Source organism: Zootoca vivipara, chromosome 6, assembly GCF_965207765.1.
Source record: "Zootoca vivipara chromosome 6, rZooViv2.hap1.1, whole genome shotgun sequence".
Classification (NCBI taxonomy): Eukaryota; Metazoa; Chordata; class Lepidosauria; order Squamata; family Lacertidae; genus Zootoca; species Zootoca vivipara.
The window spans coordinates 91833384-91848782 of record NC_142589.1 but is presented as its reverse complement, the minus strand read 5'-3'; the positions used below and the strand labels follow the sequence as shown (position 1 = coordinate 91848782).

The 15399-nt window shown below is 48.5% G+C and overlaps 1 protein-coding gene across 1 annotated transcript in view; it reads left to right on the top strand.

The window, feature by feature from the left end:
• HCN2 (hyperpolarization activated cyclic nucleotide gated potassium and sodium channel 2) overlaps nucleotides 1-13822 on the top strand; it is a 59099-nt gene extending 45277 nt beyond the window's left edge. The window contains exons 4-9 of the mRNA XM_060275228.2: nucleotides 480-641; nucleotides 1815-2033; nucleotides 6958-7104; nucleotides 8475-8715; nucleotides 9832-9996; nucleotides 11662-13822. Coding sequence (XP_060131211.2) covers nucleotides 480-641; nucleotides 1815-2033; nucleotides 6958-7104; nucleotides 8475-8715; nucleotides 9832-9996; nucleotides 11662-12674 — 1947 coding nt within the window. The 3' untranslated portion in view covers nucleotides 12675-13822. The remainder of the gene's footprint in view (nucleotides 1-479; nucleotides 642-1814; nucleotides 2034-6957; nucleotides 7105-8474; nucleotides 8716-9831; nucleotides 9997-11661) is intronic.
• The last annotated feature ends 1577 nt before the right edge of the window (nucleotides 13823-15399 follow it).

Here is a 15399-nt window from a genome sequence, read left to right as displayed (position 1 = left end):
TGGTCTCCTTGCTGGCCTTAGCAGGACTAGCTTGGCTAGTTAGCCCTGGCGATGCGATATTTATGTTGTACTTTATGTTGCTTTTAAGCTGTTTTTAAGTCGTTTCAATCAATGTTTTATATTTGCTGTTAGATGCCCTGAGCCCGGTCTCTGGGCCGGGGAGGGCATAGCTGCCAAGTCTCCCGTTTTCCCCGGGAAACCCCCGTTTTTCCAGCTGTCCCCAGCCACACAAAAAATGGATTTTTTTGTTTTCCCCCGGTTTATTCTGGCGTGGCGGCCATTTTGGAACTGGGCGGAACATGCTCAGAAGCAACTTTTGATGCTGCTCTGCCCAGTTCCAAAATGGCCACCGCGCTACTTCCGGTATGCTACTTCCGGTCCCTTATTTTTCAGAGAGGAACTTGGCAGGTATGCGGGGAGGGCGGGGTATAATTATTTTATTATTATTATTATTATTATTATTATTATTATTATTACAGATCTTCCACATGACCTACGACCTGGCCAGCGCCGTCATGAGGATAATCAACCTCATTGGGATGATGCTTCTCCTCTGCCACTGGGATGGCTGCCTCCAATTCCTGGTGCCCATGTTGCAGGATTTCCCCAGCGACTGTTGGGTCTCCATCAACGGGATGGTGGTGAGTCCAGTTGCCCTGGCATCCCTCCCCCTTGGCTTTTGCTACTGGGAGCCGGCCTCCATGACCACTAGGACCAGCCTCGTCCCCTAATTGCCTCCCCTCCCTCCTCATACAGTATACAGTGGTGCCTCGCTTAACGAATGCCCTGCTTAATGAAATTTCCGCTTAACGAAAGGATTTTTCGAGCGGAGGTTGCCTCGCTAGACGAATTCGATTTATGAAAAATTCGTCTAGCGCAGGCATAGGCAACCTTGGCTCTCCAGATGTTTAGGAACTACAGCTCCCATGATCCCCGACCACTGGCCCTGTTAGCTAGGGATCATGGGAGTTGTAGTCCCAAAACATCTGGAGAGCCAAGGTTGCCTATGCCTGGTCTAGCGAATCGTGGTGCATTGAAATTCAATTAATGCGTTCCTATGGGTAAAAAAAAAAATCAAAAAAAGTTCAATGCATTCCTATGGGATTCGCTAGATGAATTTTTCATCATAAGAAAAGACCCGTGGAATGAATTAAATTCATCTAGCGAGGCACCACTGTATGCTATATGGTCATTTATGGACCTCATAGGTATCTCAAGCCATTGGCCCATGTTTCCCTGCAACCAGTCCATGCAGAATGTAGGCACCCTATATATAGAAAGGAGCAAACCAGTGATACAGTGGTACCTCGGCTTAACAATTGGTTCTGGAAGTCTGTACTTAACCTGAAGCGTACTTAACCTGAAGCGAACTTTCCCATTGAAAGTAATGGAAAGTGGATTAATCCGTTCTAGACGGGTCCGTGGAGTACTTAAACTGAAAGTACTCAAACCGAAGCGTACTTAAACCGAGGTATGACCGTATTTTAGGGAGCAGGCTAGCAGGTGGGGCCCATGACTTACATCCTAGGAGCCTACACAACACAAAACACTGTCACTGTATGTAGGTTTTATTTTATTTGTTTTTTCATCTTATATTTTGGGAATGTACATCCAGTTTTTTCCCCCTTTAAATTTTTTGGGGCCCGCCAAGAGAGTGGGGCCCTAAGCTATAGCTTGTTTAGCTTATACGTAAATCCGGCACTGGTTGAGTTAGTAATAGCGAAAACACGGAGCTGTCAGACAGGAGGAATGGCTTGTGTTGTGCCCAGGCTGCCCGCTTCCTCCTGTGACCTGCCTCTCTCTCTCTGTTCCAGAACGACTCCTGGAGCGAGCTGTACTCTTTTGCCCTCTTCAAGTCCATGAGCCACATGCTGTGCATCGGTTATGGCCGACAAGCGCCAGAGAGCATGACGGACATATGGCTGACGATGCTGAGCATGATAGTGGGGGCCACATGCTATGCCATGTTCATCGGCCACGCCACGGCCCTCATCCAGTCCCTCGATTCCTCCCGGCGCCAATATCAAGAGAAGGTATTTGTGGGCAGGGGAGGCGAGGTTACGCAGAGACGCATGGTCTGCTGGGTTGAGTTTCCCCTGGCTGAAGCAGGGCAACCGGTGGCTCGGGTCTCGTTTCCTTGTCCCAGGGATCTTGCCAGGAGAGCACGAGGGTGACAAACCTCATACATCCCTGCTCCTCGGCATTTATTCCGACGGCGGTAGACTGCTCCGGAATGTGGAAGCTCCATCTAGCTGGAAACAAGGAAAGCAGAAACAGACCTCCGAAAGGAGAGCCCTGCTGTCATTTCCATTACAACCCTTCCCTTTCTCCAAGGGCCCTGAGACACAGTAGATATGATTTTACTTAATCTATAGATATGTGTGTCAATACATAGGGAGCAATAAGGTAGTCTGTTTAATTTTTCCTTTAGAACCAAGAGTCTTTTAAGAACCACGAGGACCTCAAGCTTCTTCTGGACACGTTCCAGCTTGTCAGTTCAAGAAGGATACTGACAAGCTGGAACGTGTCCAGAAGAGGGCAACCAAAATGGTCAAAGGCCTGGAAACGATGCCTTATGAGGAACGGCTTAGGGAGCTGGGTATGTTTAGCCTGCAGAAGAGAAGGTTAAGGGGTGATATGATAACCATGTTCAAATATATAAAAGGATGTCATATAGAGGAGGGAAAAAGGTTGTTTTCTGCTGCTCCAGAGAAGCAGACACAGATCAATGGATTCAAACTTCAAGAAAGAAGATTCCACCTAAACATTAGGAAGAACTTCCTGACAGTAAGAGCTGTTGGGCAGTGGAATTTGCTGCCAAGGAGTGTGGTGGAGTCTCCTTCTTTGGAGGTCTTTAAGCAGAGGCTTAACAGGCATATGTCAAGAATGCTTTGATGGTGTTTCCTGCTCGGCAGGGGGTTGGACTGGATGGCCCTTGTGGTCTCTTCCAACTCTATGATTCTATGATTCTTTTCTTCTGATAGATTTTTTTTGTTGAGATTTCCCCATAATAACAGCAAAATTGCAGCTATGGGCAGGGAGGTGGGAAGTTAGGAAGGAAAGAAAGGAACAATAAAATTAGAGGAGGAGAGGGGAAAGATAGAGAGGGGGGGGAGAGGGAGAGGGATGCAGCAATAAATGCAAATTTTTTTCCACATGCTTGTTTACATGAATGAAGAACATAGGATTATTAAAAACCTCCGACCCATGCGGACACCCATCTTCTCTGCTTTCTGTTAAACAATGTTTATTTTAAATTGAGGAATCCTTCCTTTCCTTTCCCCATGAAAATCTTTAAGGGAAAGATGACAGCGCGGTTTTAGACCCGGTGGCTGGAGGCTGTTTTGACTAGCCTTCTTCCCGTTCTTGAAGCAAAAGGCTCTTTTTTTGACAACCTCGTTGGGTCCACAGGGGCACCCCCCCCCCTCAAAAAAAACACCACTGCTTCGACTGAACGGATGCGACTGTCATCCGTCTTCTGACAGTCGCAGCCTCGTGGGGTTGGCAATTGGCGCAGCATGCAGAAACCAAAGAGAGCTCTCTCTTGCCAACGCCTTGGCATTCCTGCCAGGCAAATCTGTAGGGCAAATCTCTCACCCCAGGTGAGAAACGGCCAGATTCAGCTACCAGGAGAGCCTGGACTTTTTGTTCCTAGGCTTTTTAGGTCAAGTGGTTTTTCAGGCTGTGTCTTTCACAAGAGGGGGTGGCTTATTAAGGAGGTTGCCGTCTCAAAGAAAGGACGGTTTTGCCTGTTTTCTTTCCATCTATATGGGGTTTTTCTGGCGTCCAACGATGCTTCGCGGCCGACTAAAGGTTCTGCTCAGGGGTCCAAATGACCAGGTTCGATTCCCACCTGTTGCTTCGGGTGGTGTGTCGGCAATTGGCGCGGTTTATTTACAGGTGAAACTCGGAAAATTAGAATACCGTTGAAAAGTGTATTTATTTCAATAATGCAACTTACTATTTTTTTTCTTTTTCTTTTAATTTTTACAAATGCTTTCTTTTGGAAATTCCACAGTAATAAAACTAAAATACAAAAATAAACATCACTATTACATTTCATTAATGACATTCCGTTTATAATTGACCCGCCTAACGACAAATCATTACAATGACAACAAATAAAGGCTTGACAGATCCTGCTTTGCATGTCATGCATCTATCTCATATATTGGTTTCACCTTTTAAGTGGCGTTACTGAAATAAATGCACTTTTCAATGATATTCTAATTTTCCGAGATTCACCTTTAACACTGGCAATTCCTCGGCAGGCGGTATAAGCTGTTTTTTATGGGACTTAAGCTGAAGGTTTAATGGCCAGTCCCCCATTTCCCAAGGCAAATTTCAGGAGGAGCTGACTCGTGTTCTCAGACGGCCAGTGGTTTTTTCACCTGCGTGGTGGTTGTCCCATGTTCTAGTGGCAGCGAGTTCCCCGGATGAGGTGGCAAGCCGCAGCAGCGGTTTCAGGCTGGAGGACTTGAGGTCCGATCGCTGTTCGGTAATCCCCTCTATCACGACGGCCGAAAGGACTCTCTTTGCAACTTTGGGGGTCAGCAGAAAATGGGTGCCATATCCCGTTTCTGTATTACTGAGTGTCTCTCTCTCTCTCACCTTCTGGGATAGCCATCCGGCTCAATTAACAAATAGTTTGAGAGGCAATTCAAAACAAAAATTCATGGAGAAATGGGAAAGGTATAAGATATATGTTCAAAAATATACCAAAGGTTCACTGTCTATGCTAGGGTTTGAGTGACTTGTGAGTGAGAAGGATTGGAATAATAGAATTAAGGATACTAACTGATGTAGGAATGTATTAGATAATTAGGTAAAGAAGTATAGAATAGAATCATAGAATCATAGAGTTGGTAGAGACCACAAGGGCCATCCAGTCCAACCCCCTGCCGAGCAGGAAACACCATCAAAGCATTCCTGACATATGCCTGTCAAGCCTCTGCTTGCAGGCCTCCAAAGAAGGAGACTCCACCACACTCCTTGGCAGCAAATTCCACTGCCGAACAGCTCTTACTGTCAGGAAGTTCTTCCTAATATTTAGGTGGAATCTTTTTTCTTGTAGTTTGAATCCATTGCTCCGTGTCCGCTTCTCTGGAGCAGCAGAAAACAACCTTTCTCCCTCCTCTATATGACATCCATTTATATTAGAGTACATTCATGCAGGGCTGTCTTAAACATATCTGGCGCTGTGGTGCGAAGATCCCTCCGGCAGCCCCCCCCCCGTTTCCCAGTGCGGCTGTCTGGCGGGCGCTGCAGCGAGGCGCCCCGTGGCAGCCCGGTGCCCTGGCGCATTGCGCCACCCAGCCTTGCCTTAGGGCCGGCCCTGCATTCATGGGTAAAATTAAAATATACATTAGGGATTAACAGGAAGTCCAAATTGTGGTAGTTTATATATGACTTTGGAATATTTTGGAATACAATTTTGTTTACAAATTTTGTTTGTTTGTTTTGATTCGTATTTACATTGTTAATATATGTGTGCGAAAAGACAAAGACCAATAACGAGGGATATAATATTGTTTATAGAAACGTTTATTTTTGTAACATAGAAACATGGTTTATATTCTGCGATATATAGAACTTTCGTATTGAATATCAACTTTATGCATTGTTCTGTTATGTATTCTTTTGTTTATTAGTCTACTTTGTAATATAAAATCTTTAATAAAAATTAAATAAAGTGGGTGGGGGAAGAATAGGGGAAAGCCAGCCAGCTGGAACATGTTATTCTTCCTTTTAAACTGAGGAATTCACAGTCGTTAAATGCCAAATTAATGGAGGGGCCAATGCAGAAGGGGATCGGCTCAGCTCTGCAGGCAGAAGGCAGAAGGTCCCAGGTCCAGGCCTTAATACTAATACAGTGGTACCTTGGTTCTCAAACTTAATCCGTTCCGGAAGTCCGTTCCAAAACCAAAGTGTTCCAAAACCAAGGCCTGTTTTCCTATACAGTACAAATCAATGCAAAATGGATTAATCCGTTCCAGACTTTTAAAAACAACCCCTAAAACAGCAATTGAACATGAATTTTGCTATCTAACGAGACCATTGACCCATAAAATGAAAGTGATAACCAATTTACTGTAAAATAAATGAGTCAGTACAGTAGATGATAAAAATTAAAATTAAATATTTTTCATACCTGCACTGATGATAGTCACTGTTTCATAGCTGCCAAGTTTCCCCTTTTCTCGCGAGGAAGCCTATTCAGCATAAGGGAATTTCCCTTAAAAAAAGGGAGAACTTGGCAGCTATGGTCACTGTTTGGATGGGGGGCTTTTATCCATTTCTGCAGCCACACAATCAATCAATCAGTAGCTGAACTGGGTTCCACACAGTCCCAAAAACAAATGAAACAAAACAAAAAAATAAATAGCAAAAAGAAAAGCGTCAAACTTAATCCGTTCCGGAAGTCCGTTTGAGTTCCGAAATGTTTGGAAACCAAGGCGCCGCTTCTGATTGGTGCAGGTGCCCCGGAAACAATAGCCGACAGCCGCATTGGATGTTCGGCTTCCAAAAAAAAACGTTTAAAAACTGGAACACCTACTTCTGGGTTTTAGGCGTTTGGGAACCAAGGCATTTGAGAACCAAGGTAAAGGTAAAGGGACCCCTGACCATTAGGTCCAGTCGTGACCGACTCTGGGGTTGTGGCGCTCATCTCGCTTTACTGGCCGAGGGAGCCGGCGTACAGCTTCCGGGTCACGTGGCCAGCAGGACTGAGCCGCTTCTGCCGAACCAGAGCAGCGCACGGAAACGCCGTTTAGCTTATACTTAAATCCAGCACTGGTTATTTCTCAAGAACCATGAGGACTAGAGTCTTACTTTAGGTCCATGGTTCAGCCTCCTCCTGTGTCGTTTGGTTTAGCTTTCTCTTCCTTACTTCCCAATATAATTAAGGTTTTGAAATGCCTTCGTGCTCACTGCATTTTTTCTCTCTTCTCTCCGCAGTACAAACAAGTGGAGCAATATATGTCTTTCCACAAGCTTCCTGCCGACTTCCGCCAGAAAATTCATGATTACTATGAGCACCGCTACCAAGGCAAGATGTTCGATGAGGACAGCATCCTTGAGGAGCTCAACGAGCCCCTTAGAGAGGTAAGGGTTGTCCCTTGATCCCTTGACCCCATGGGAAAGGGGGGCAGAGTCCTGTCCTCTGTTCAGGGCCAGATTTAGGTTGGATGAGGCCCTCAGCTACTGCAGGTAATGGGGCCCTTTATATGTCCAGCTGTCCTTTGCCGACAACAAATTGTCACTGTTTTTTGCGTGGAATATATGCTATATGGTAATTTATGGACCTCATAGGTATCTCAAGCCATTTGCACATCACAAAATATGTATTTTATCAAAGTAATTGTTGAACTGAAATACAATTAGGAAGAAGTATATTAACAGTGAAATGCAATTAAGAAGAAGTCTATTAATAGTGAAATAATTATTAAGCTCTAACTGAAAATGATTTTTTGATTCATAGCAAACTTAATAATGCAAACACATTGGCATTTGGCAATAAGAGAAGTTCCTTTAGAAACACAATTTACAAAGACTCATAATCTAGTATCTGGAAACTTGCTCTAACATGAAATAATAATAGGTGTAAATATATGGTGCAAACTAATAATTTTAAATAGCAGAATGTAGGCATCCTATAGGGTGGCACTGTGGGTTAAACCACTCAGCCTCTTGGGCTTGCCGATTGAAAGGCCCGTGGTTTCAACCCCGTTGCTCTGTCCCAGCTCCTGCCAACCTGGCAGTTCGAAAGCACATCAGTGCAAGTAGATAAATAGGTACAGCTCTGGCAGGAAGGTAAACGACATTTCCGTGCCCTGCTCTGGTTTTGCCAGAAGCAGCTTAGTCATGCTGGCCACATGACCTGGAAAAACTGCCTGCGGAAGCGGACAAATGTCGGCTCCCTTGGCCTGTAAAGTGAGATGAGCGCCGCAACCCCAGAGTTGTTCACAACTGGACTTAATTGTCAGGGGTCCCTTTACCTTTTAGGCACCCTCTATATAGAAATGAGCAAACCAGTGATATTTTAGGGAGCAGGCTAGCAGGCGGGGGCCATTCCTTCCATCCTAGGAGCCTACGCAACACAAAACACTGTTGCTGGGTGTAGGTTTCTTACCTTATATTTTGGAAACGTACGTCCAGGTTTTTTTCCCCTTTCAATTTTTCTGGGCCCCCAAGAGAGTGGGGCCCTAAGCTATAGCTTGCTTGTTTAGCTTATACGTAAAGAGCTGCTCGACAGTGGAATTTGCTGCCAAGAAGTGTGGTGGAGTCTCCTTCTTTGGAGGTCTTTAAGCAGAGGCTTGACAGCCATATGTCAAGAATGCTTTGATGGTGTTTCCTGCTTGGCAGGGGGTTGGACTGGATGGCCCTTGTGGTCTCTTCCAGCTCTATGATTCTATGAAATCTGGCACAGCTCACAGCTCACCGCCCCCTGTTCCTCCTTCTCCCCTTCTCTCCAGGAGATTGTCAACTTCAACTGCCGCAAGCTGGTGGCCTCCATGCCGCTGTTTGCCAACGCCGACCCCAACTTCGTCACCGCCATGCTGACGAAGCTCAAGTTTGAGGTCTTCCAGCCGGGCGACTACATCATCCGCGAGGGAACCATTGGCAAGAAAATGTACTTCATTCAGCATGGCGTGGTCAGTGTTCTCACCAAGGGCAACAAGGAGATGAAGCTCTCGGATGGCTCTTACTTTGGAGGTGAGGCTGGTCTCTCTCCCCCTCCCCCCCCGCAAAAAACCCCATCTCCGATGAGGGAGAGCCCACTGTCTTCCAGGCAGGGTGGATAAAAATCAATGATTTAAAAAACAACAATAAAAAATTGTATCAAAATATGTTAAACATTTCCTCCTGCATCTTTTATAATAATCCAAATCCGTTGTGTCCAAAGTCACCATGACACAACAACAACAACAACAACAACAACAACAACAACAACAACATATTATTTATACCCCGCCCATCTGGCTGGGTTTCCCCAGCCACTCTGGGCAGCTTCCAACAGAAAAATAAAGCACGATAATCTATTAAACATTAAAAAGCCTCCCTGAACAGGGCTGCCTTCAGATGTCTTCCAAAAGTCTGGTAGTTGTTTTCCTCTTTGACATCTGTTGGGAGGGCAGGCGCCACCACCGAGAAGGCCCTCTGCCTGGTTCCCTGCAACTTGGCTTCTCGCAACGAGGGAACCGCCAGAAGGCCCTCGGTGCTGGACCTCAGTGTCCGGGCAGAACGATGGAGGTGGAGACGCTCCTTCAGGTATACTGGGCCGAGGCCATTTAGGGCTTTACAAGCGTCGTTCCACCCCTACTAACGATTCTAACTGCTTACGATGGTTTTTAAGATGAATTATAATTTTTCCACATTTAATAATAATAATAATAATAATAATAATAGAATGTGGAAAATTTACAATTCATCTTTAAAATAATCTTATTATTAATTACTTATACCCCACCCATCTGACTGGGCCTCCCCAGCCACTCTGGGCGGCCGCCAACAGAATATCCAAAACACCATAAAACCTCAAACATTACAAACTTCCCTAAACGGGGCTGCCTTCAGGTGTCTTCTAAAAGTCAGGTCATTTTTGGTTTTCCCGATTTCTGATTCTTCCTGTCATTTTTGCCATTTCGGCATAAATCCATCGACTTAATCTGCCATCCTGCGATTCCTGGACCTTTTCCAATTTTACAGTAAGGTTTTTCTATGAGGTATGGTGGGGTTTCTGTTCACTTGGCGGGGGTTGCGACCGAAATCTGTGGGGTGTGGGTGTGTGCTGTGGAAAAAAAAAAGCTTCTTTCCTATCTTGCCTTGCAGAAATCTGCCTGCTGACCAGAGGCCGTCGTACCGCCAGCGTCCGTGCAGACACGTACTGCCGCCTGTACTCCCTTTCGGTGGACAACTTCAACGAAGTCTTGGAGGAATATCCTATGATGAGGAGAGCTTTCGAGACAGTCGCCATCGACCGGCTAGACCGCATAGGTATTTTGCATGGGTGCTCTGAGCAGAAATCCTGTACCATGCCTCGACTTCAGAAGGGCATTGGGAGAACCTTTTGGATCAGGCCGAAGGGGCCCCTCTCTTCTAGCATCCTGCCCTTGATCAGAATCAGAATTGTAGAGTCGGGAGGGACCCCGTGAGTCATCTATTCCAGCCCCCTGCAATGCAGGAATCTTTTGCCCAACCTGGGGCTCGAACCTACGACCCTGGGAGTCTTGTGCTCTGCCGACTGAGCTGTCCCAGCTTCACAGAGACCAAGCTGAGGGAACATCATGAGAGCCTTGGTGAATCAGGCCACCCACCCTTGTCCGGCAGCCTGAGCAGCCAGATGCCCCAAAGGGAAGTCTCCACGGGATTCGAACACAAGACTCTCCCCACCTACGGTTTCTGGCAGTACCACTGAGAGTGATTATGATAATGATGATAACCATCATCATCGTAATCATCTTCTTTGGCAATCACTCATAGCCGAGTAAGATTGTCTTCCATGAACTCGGTTTTAACAGTGATTCTGGATCCACACGTCCTTCCACAGTGGGGACAGAGGTTTCTAGGCGGGAGTTGATCATGGTGTGGATTCACCAAGCGTGCCTTCCTCTTAGCACATTTCTTCCTTGCGTCCTGAGTTCGAGTGTCTTCAAAGCCCATGACATCTTTGGCAAAGGCTGTTCTCCAATTGTAGCGCTCGCAGGCCAGTATTTCCCAGTTGTCAGTGTTTATACTACATTTTTAAAGATTGCCTCGAGAGAGTCTTTCAACCTTTTTGTGTTGACCAGCAGCATTACGCTTTCCATTCTTAAGTTGGGAATAGAGTAATTTCTTTGGAAGACGATCATCAGGCATGCAGAGACAGGGAGACAGGGCTGTCTTAAGCATATGCAGCACCGGGTTGCAAAGATCTGCCCAGTGCCACCCCCCCCAGTTGCCCAGGCGCGCAGGAGCGCAGAGCTGGCCAGCTGCCTCAGCGTCTTGCTGACTCGGTCACTCCTGAACTCGCGGCGCAGAGCCGCCCGCAGCAGGAGAGCCCGTCGCGGCGCTCCAACCAACGGGCGGGCTCTTCGCCGGACTCAACTCTTGGGCCCCGGACTCTTGGTCTGGTGCCCCTTAGAGTCCGGCGCCCAGGTGCCCTGCACCCCTAGCACCTATGGCCCTGCCAGGAGAGAGAATGGCTCTCAAAGTGAAACATTCACAATGGGATGAGGGTAGTGTTATCATCACAACTCTATTCATTATTATCATTGCCATGATCTTACACTTTGTAAAATTCTTATACATCACTTGGGAAGACAGGCGAACTAATATCAGTGTACTGGAAGAAGCAAAGATCACCAGTGTTGAAGCGATGAGAGCCAGTGTGGTGTAGTAGTTAAGAGCGGCAGACTCATAATCTGGGGAACCTGGTTCGTGTCTCCGCTCCTCCACATGCAGCTGCTGGGTGGACCTTGGGCTAGTCACACTTCTCTGAAGTCTCTCAGCCTCACTCACCTCACAGAGTGTTTGTTGGGGGGGAGGAAGGGAAAGGAGAACGTGAGCCGCTTTGAGACTCATTCGGGTAGTGATAAAGCGGGATATCAAATCCAAACTCTTCTTCAGCATCAATAATATTACAATGTTGAACCTCCCTCCTTTTCCCCCTCTCCCCGCCAGGCAAGAAGAACTCCATCCTGTTGCACAAAGTCCAGCACGACCTCAACTCGGGCGTCTTCAACAACCAGGAGAACGAGATCATACAGGAGATCGTCCGCTACGACCGGGAGATGGTGCAACAGGCAGAGCTGCACCAGCATGCGGCCATGTTCGCCCCGCCGCCCCAGCCCCAGGTGACGTCGGCCATTGCCACGCTGCAGCAGGCCGTGGCCATGAGCTTCTGCCCGCAGATGGCCAGCCCGTTGGTGGGGCCCCTGGGGCTGGGCTCCCCGCGCATGGTGCGCCGGCTGCAGTACCAAGGAGCCGTCCCGGGGCCCTTCGCCATCTCGCCGGCGCTGCTGCAACAACATCAGCAGCTCAACCTGCAGCAGCAGCAGCAGCAGCAGCAACAACAACAACAACATGGCACCCCGCAGCAGCCCCCACCGCAGCGCCCGCCGCAGCAACAGCCTCCCGCCCCCTTCGCTGCGGTGGCGCCCAGGCCGCCCGTCCAAAGCCCCCTGGCTAGCCGGACGTTCCCCTACGGCGGCGCCAAGGGCCAGTCGAGCTCCCAGCTCTCGCTGACTCAGCAGAAGGCGCCCGGCTCGCCGCAGCGGCTGGCGGCGCACAAAAGCACGCAGGCCCTCCCCACCAGCAGCCTGAGCCAGGAGACGCGCCCGCTGTCGGCCTCGCAGCCCTCGCTGCCGCACGGCGTCTCTCAGACCATGGGCCAAAGCCCGCCGCCCTCTGCCCATGAGTCCTCCTCCTCCATCGCGGCGGCGGGGCAAGGGCAGGGGGCTTCCCCGGCCTCCTCTTCCCCTTCGCCAGCCCCCTCTGCCCAGAGCCCCGGAGGTATCCCACAGGCGGCGCCCCGGGGCACTGTGCCTCCGCCCCGCGGGGGCCTGCCCCACCCGGTGCCCGTGGGCTCCCCTACGCCGCCGCCGCAGCCGGACTCGGGCGGTGCCCGCAAGGACTCTGCCGTTAGCACGCCCGACACGGACCCAGCAAAATCCAGGCTTCCATCCAACTTGTGACCTTTGACCCGAGCGGCCGGCGGCACCGTGGCGGCCGCGGGGTGAGGGGCGGCGGCACCCCCACCCGCCTGGCAGCAAGGTGCCACTGCAGTGTCCATCGCCGCTCCTTCGCTCTCTTGCGGGCCATTCCTTTTGCTGCACAAGACTGGCGGCGGCAGGGGAAAGGGGGGCAGGCCAGGTCTTCGCGGGGATGGGGTGGTGGGTGTTGTCCCCCATTGTCCGCCGCAACGTCCGTGCCCACCGTGGGGCGCGAAGCCTGCTTCTGGGGAAAGTGGGGCGGAAACCCCGACGGCTGCCTCGTACAGAAGCTGGGGAAAGTTTGCTTAGGGGGAGCCCTGTTCCTCTCCCTGGAAAAGGGGGTGTTGGTGTTTGAGTGTGTGTTGAGAGAGAGAGAGAGAGAGAGAGAGAGCCAGCTGCCCCCCCGTCACCCGTTGCTCCTGACCAAAGTTTGGCTCCCGGTGACCCCCTCCCTCCCCCCCCCCGCTGCCATCTCTTCTCCATCCCACCTCGCCCCGCTGTGACTGCACCACCGAAAGCCATATCTAGATTTACCGCGCAACTTTAATCCAATATGTGTAAGATATATACATGCATAAATACATATATATCTAAAACAATTATAACAATTATAGATATCTATATGGTAAAAGACCACATGCGCAGAGCCTTATGCAACTTGCTCCACGGAGAACCCCGAAAGGAAGGGGATTTGTGTGTGTGTGTGGGGGGGTGGCAGTTAGGAAAAAGTGGAGTCGTTGGAGAGAAGGGATTGGCAGGGGGGGACGTGGACCACATTTTGCCAGCAGTTGAACCTTCCTCCTCTTGTGAAAACCTGGTTTTCCTGTCTTTGCATGCCTGCTAAAAGGCTTTATTTTTGGGCGGGGGCACGTATTAAATACCGGGTGCGACATTTGGGGAATGGCGGGTCAATTCTCTGGAAGTCCCCAATCCATGGAGAAGGATTTGCGTGTTTTTGCCTGTCTGCTATTCCGCCCACCCCTTCTTCCGCTCTAGTGCCTTCCTGTTGCAAGCCTGTTGTTAGCAGCTTACGGAACTCACTGCCACAAGGTTTGGGGCAAATTCAGGGAGGGCAGTTTTGGCGACAACCTTCCCCCCTGTTTGTTTCCTCGCATGCGCGTTGGCGGGGTGGTCACAAAAAGATTCTTTAAAAAGAAAAAAAACGAGGTGGGGGTGGGGGAGAGAGTTGATACCGATTCGCAGAGGTTGGGCCTAAGCAACTTAGCTTCTTAATGTTCCTTCCATGTGGCTTATTTTACTTTGCTTACTTTGACTGCTTACTTTAACTGCAAAAGTTAAAATAGAGCATCCACATTCAGAGGCAGTCTACCTGACAGTGGTGATCAGTGGAAATGCAATTGCATGGGGTGTTTGTTTGTGTGTGTGTAAATTTGGAGGCCCTCTGTGTGTCCCCCCAATTCCCATCAGCCCCCCCAAACAGCCAGCATGACCAATGGTTTAAAACAAATGCATTTCACAAAACATATACAGTGGTACTTTGGTTCTCAAACCTAATCTGCTCCGGAAGTCGGTTCCAAAACCAAAGCGTTCCAAAACCAAGGCGCGCTTTCCCATAGAAATTAATGTGAAACGGATTCCAGGCATCCCCAAACTTCGGCCCTCCAGATGTTTTGGACTACAATCCCCATCATCCCCGACCACTGGTCCTGTTAGCTAGGGATCATGGGAGTTGTAAGCCAAAACATCTGGAGGGCTGCAGCTTTGGGATGCCTGGATTAATCCGTTCCAGACTTTTAAAAGCAACCCCTAAAATAGCGATGTAACATGAATTTTACTATTGAACGAGACCATTGATCCATAAAATGAAAGCAATAAGCAATGTACTGCTGTCAATCAATCAATCAAGCAATCAATCTGTAGCTGAACTGGGATCCACACAAAACAAAAAAGGGCCACAAAAACGCAAAATAAATAGCAAAAACAGACAGACCTCAGCGTAACACTCAAAACGGAGCATGTTCGGAAAAAAAGTTCGCAAACCGGAACACTTACTTCCAAGTTCGCAATGTTTGGGTTCCAAGGTGTTTGAGAACCAAGGTTACCACTGTACACCTTTAGGCACCAGGCGAAAACGTTCCTCTCCAACCAGGCCTTGGGCTGATTGACGTCCTATGCCCTTTAAAATCTGATGTGGAAGAGGGGATTATTGCTTTTCTCCTTGTTGTTTTTGTCATCTGTTTTGCATTTTTCATATTGCAATTTAATGTTGCGAACTGCCTGGAGATCTATGGCTATCGGGCAGTATGCAAATTTTAATAATAATAATAATAATAATCCCCGCCAGTCTCCTCCAAGATACCGCATTGTACCAAATATTTGTCCTTCTTGGAGCGTTGAAATAAATGCGCCTCGCAGGCCCATTCATCTCAATGGGTCTGCTCCGAGTAGGAGTTTGTCGAAGGCAACCCAGCTATATCTTTAAAAAACCGGACTTCTTTCTATAAGCAGAAGGCATGGCAGGGTTTGAAAATCTGCCAATATGTTCAGTGCCTCCCTGGCTGCGGATGACTGGCTGCTCTGTGGGTGGAGAAATGAATTCTCCAGCGGAAACGAATTGTCATCTTCAAGAATTGTCATCTTCATCTCTATTCCAACTCTGTTCCTCTTCCCCCCCCCCTTTTTTTAAAAAAGCAAGCTGTAAAGTATTTTCCTTCCTTTCTCCAAGTGCAATATGGTACTTTCGAAT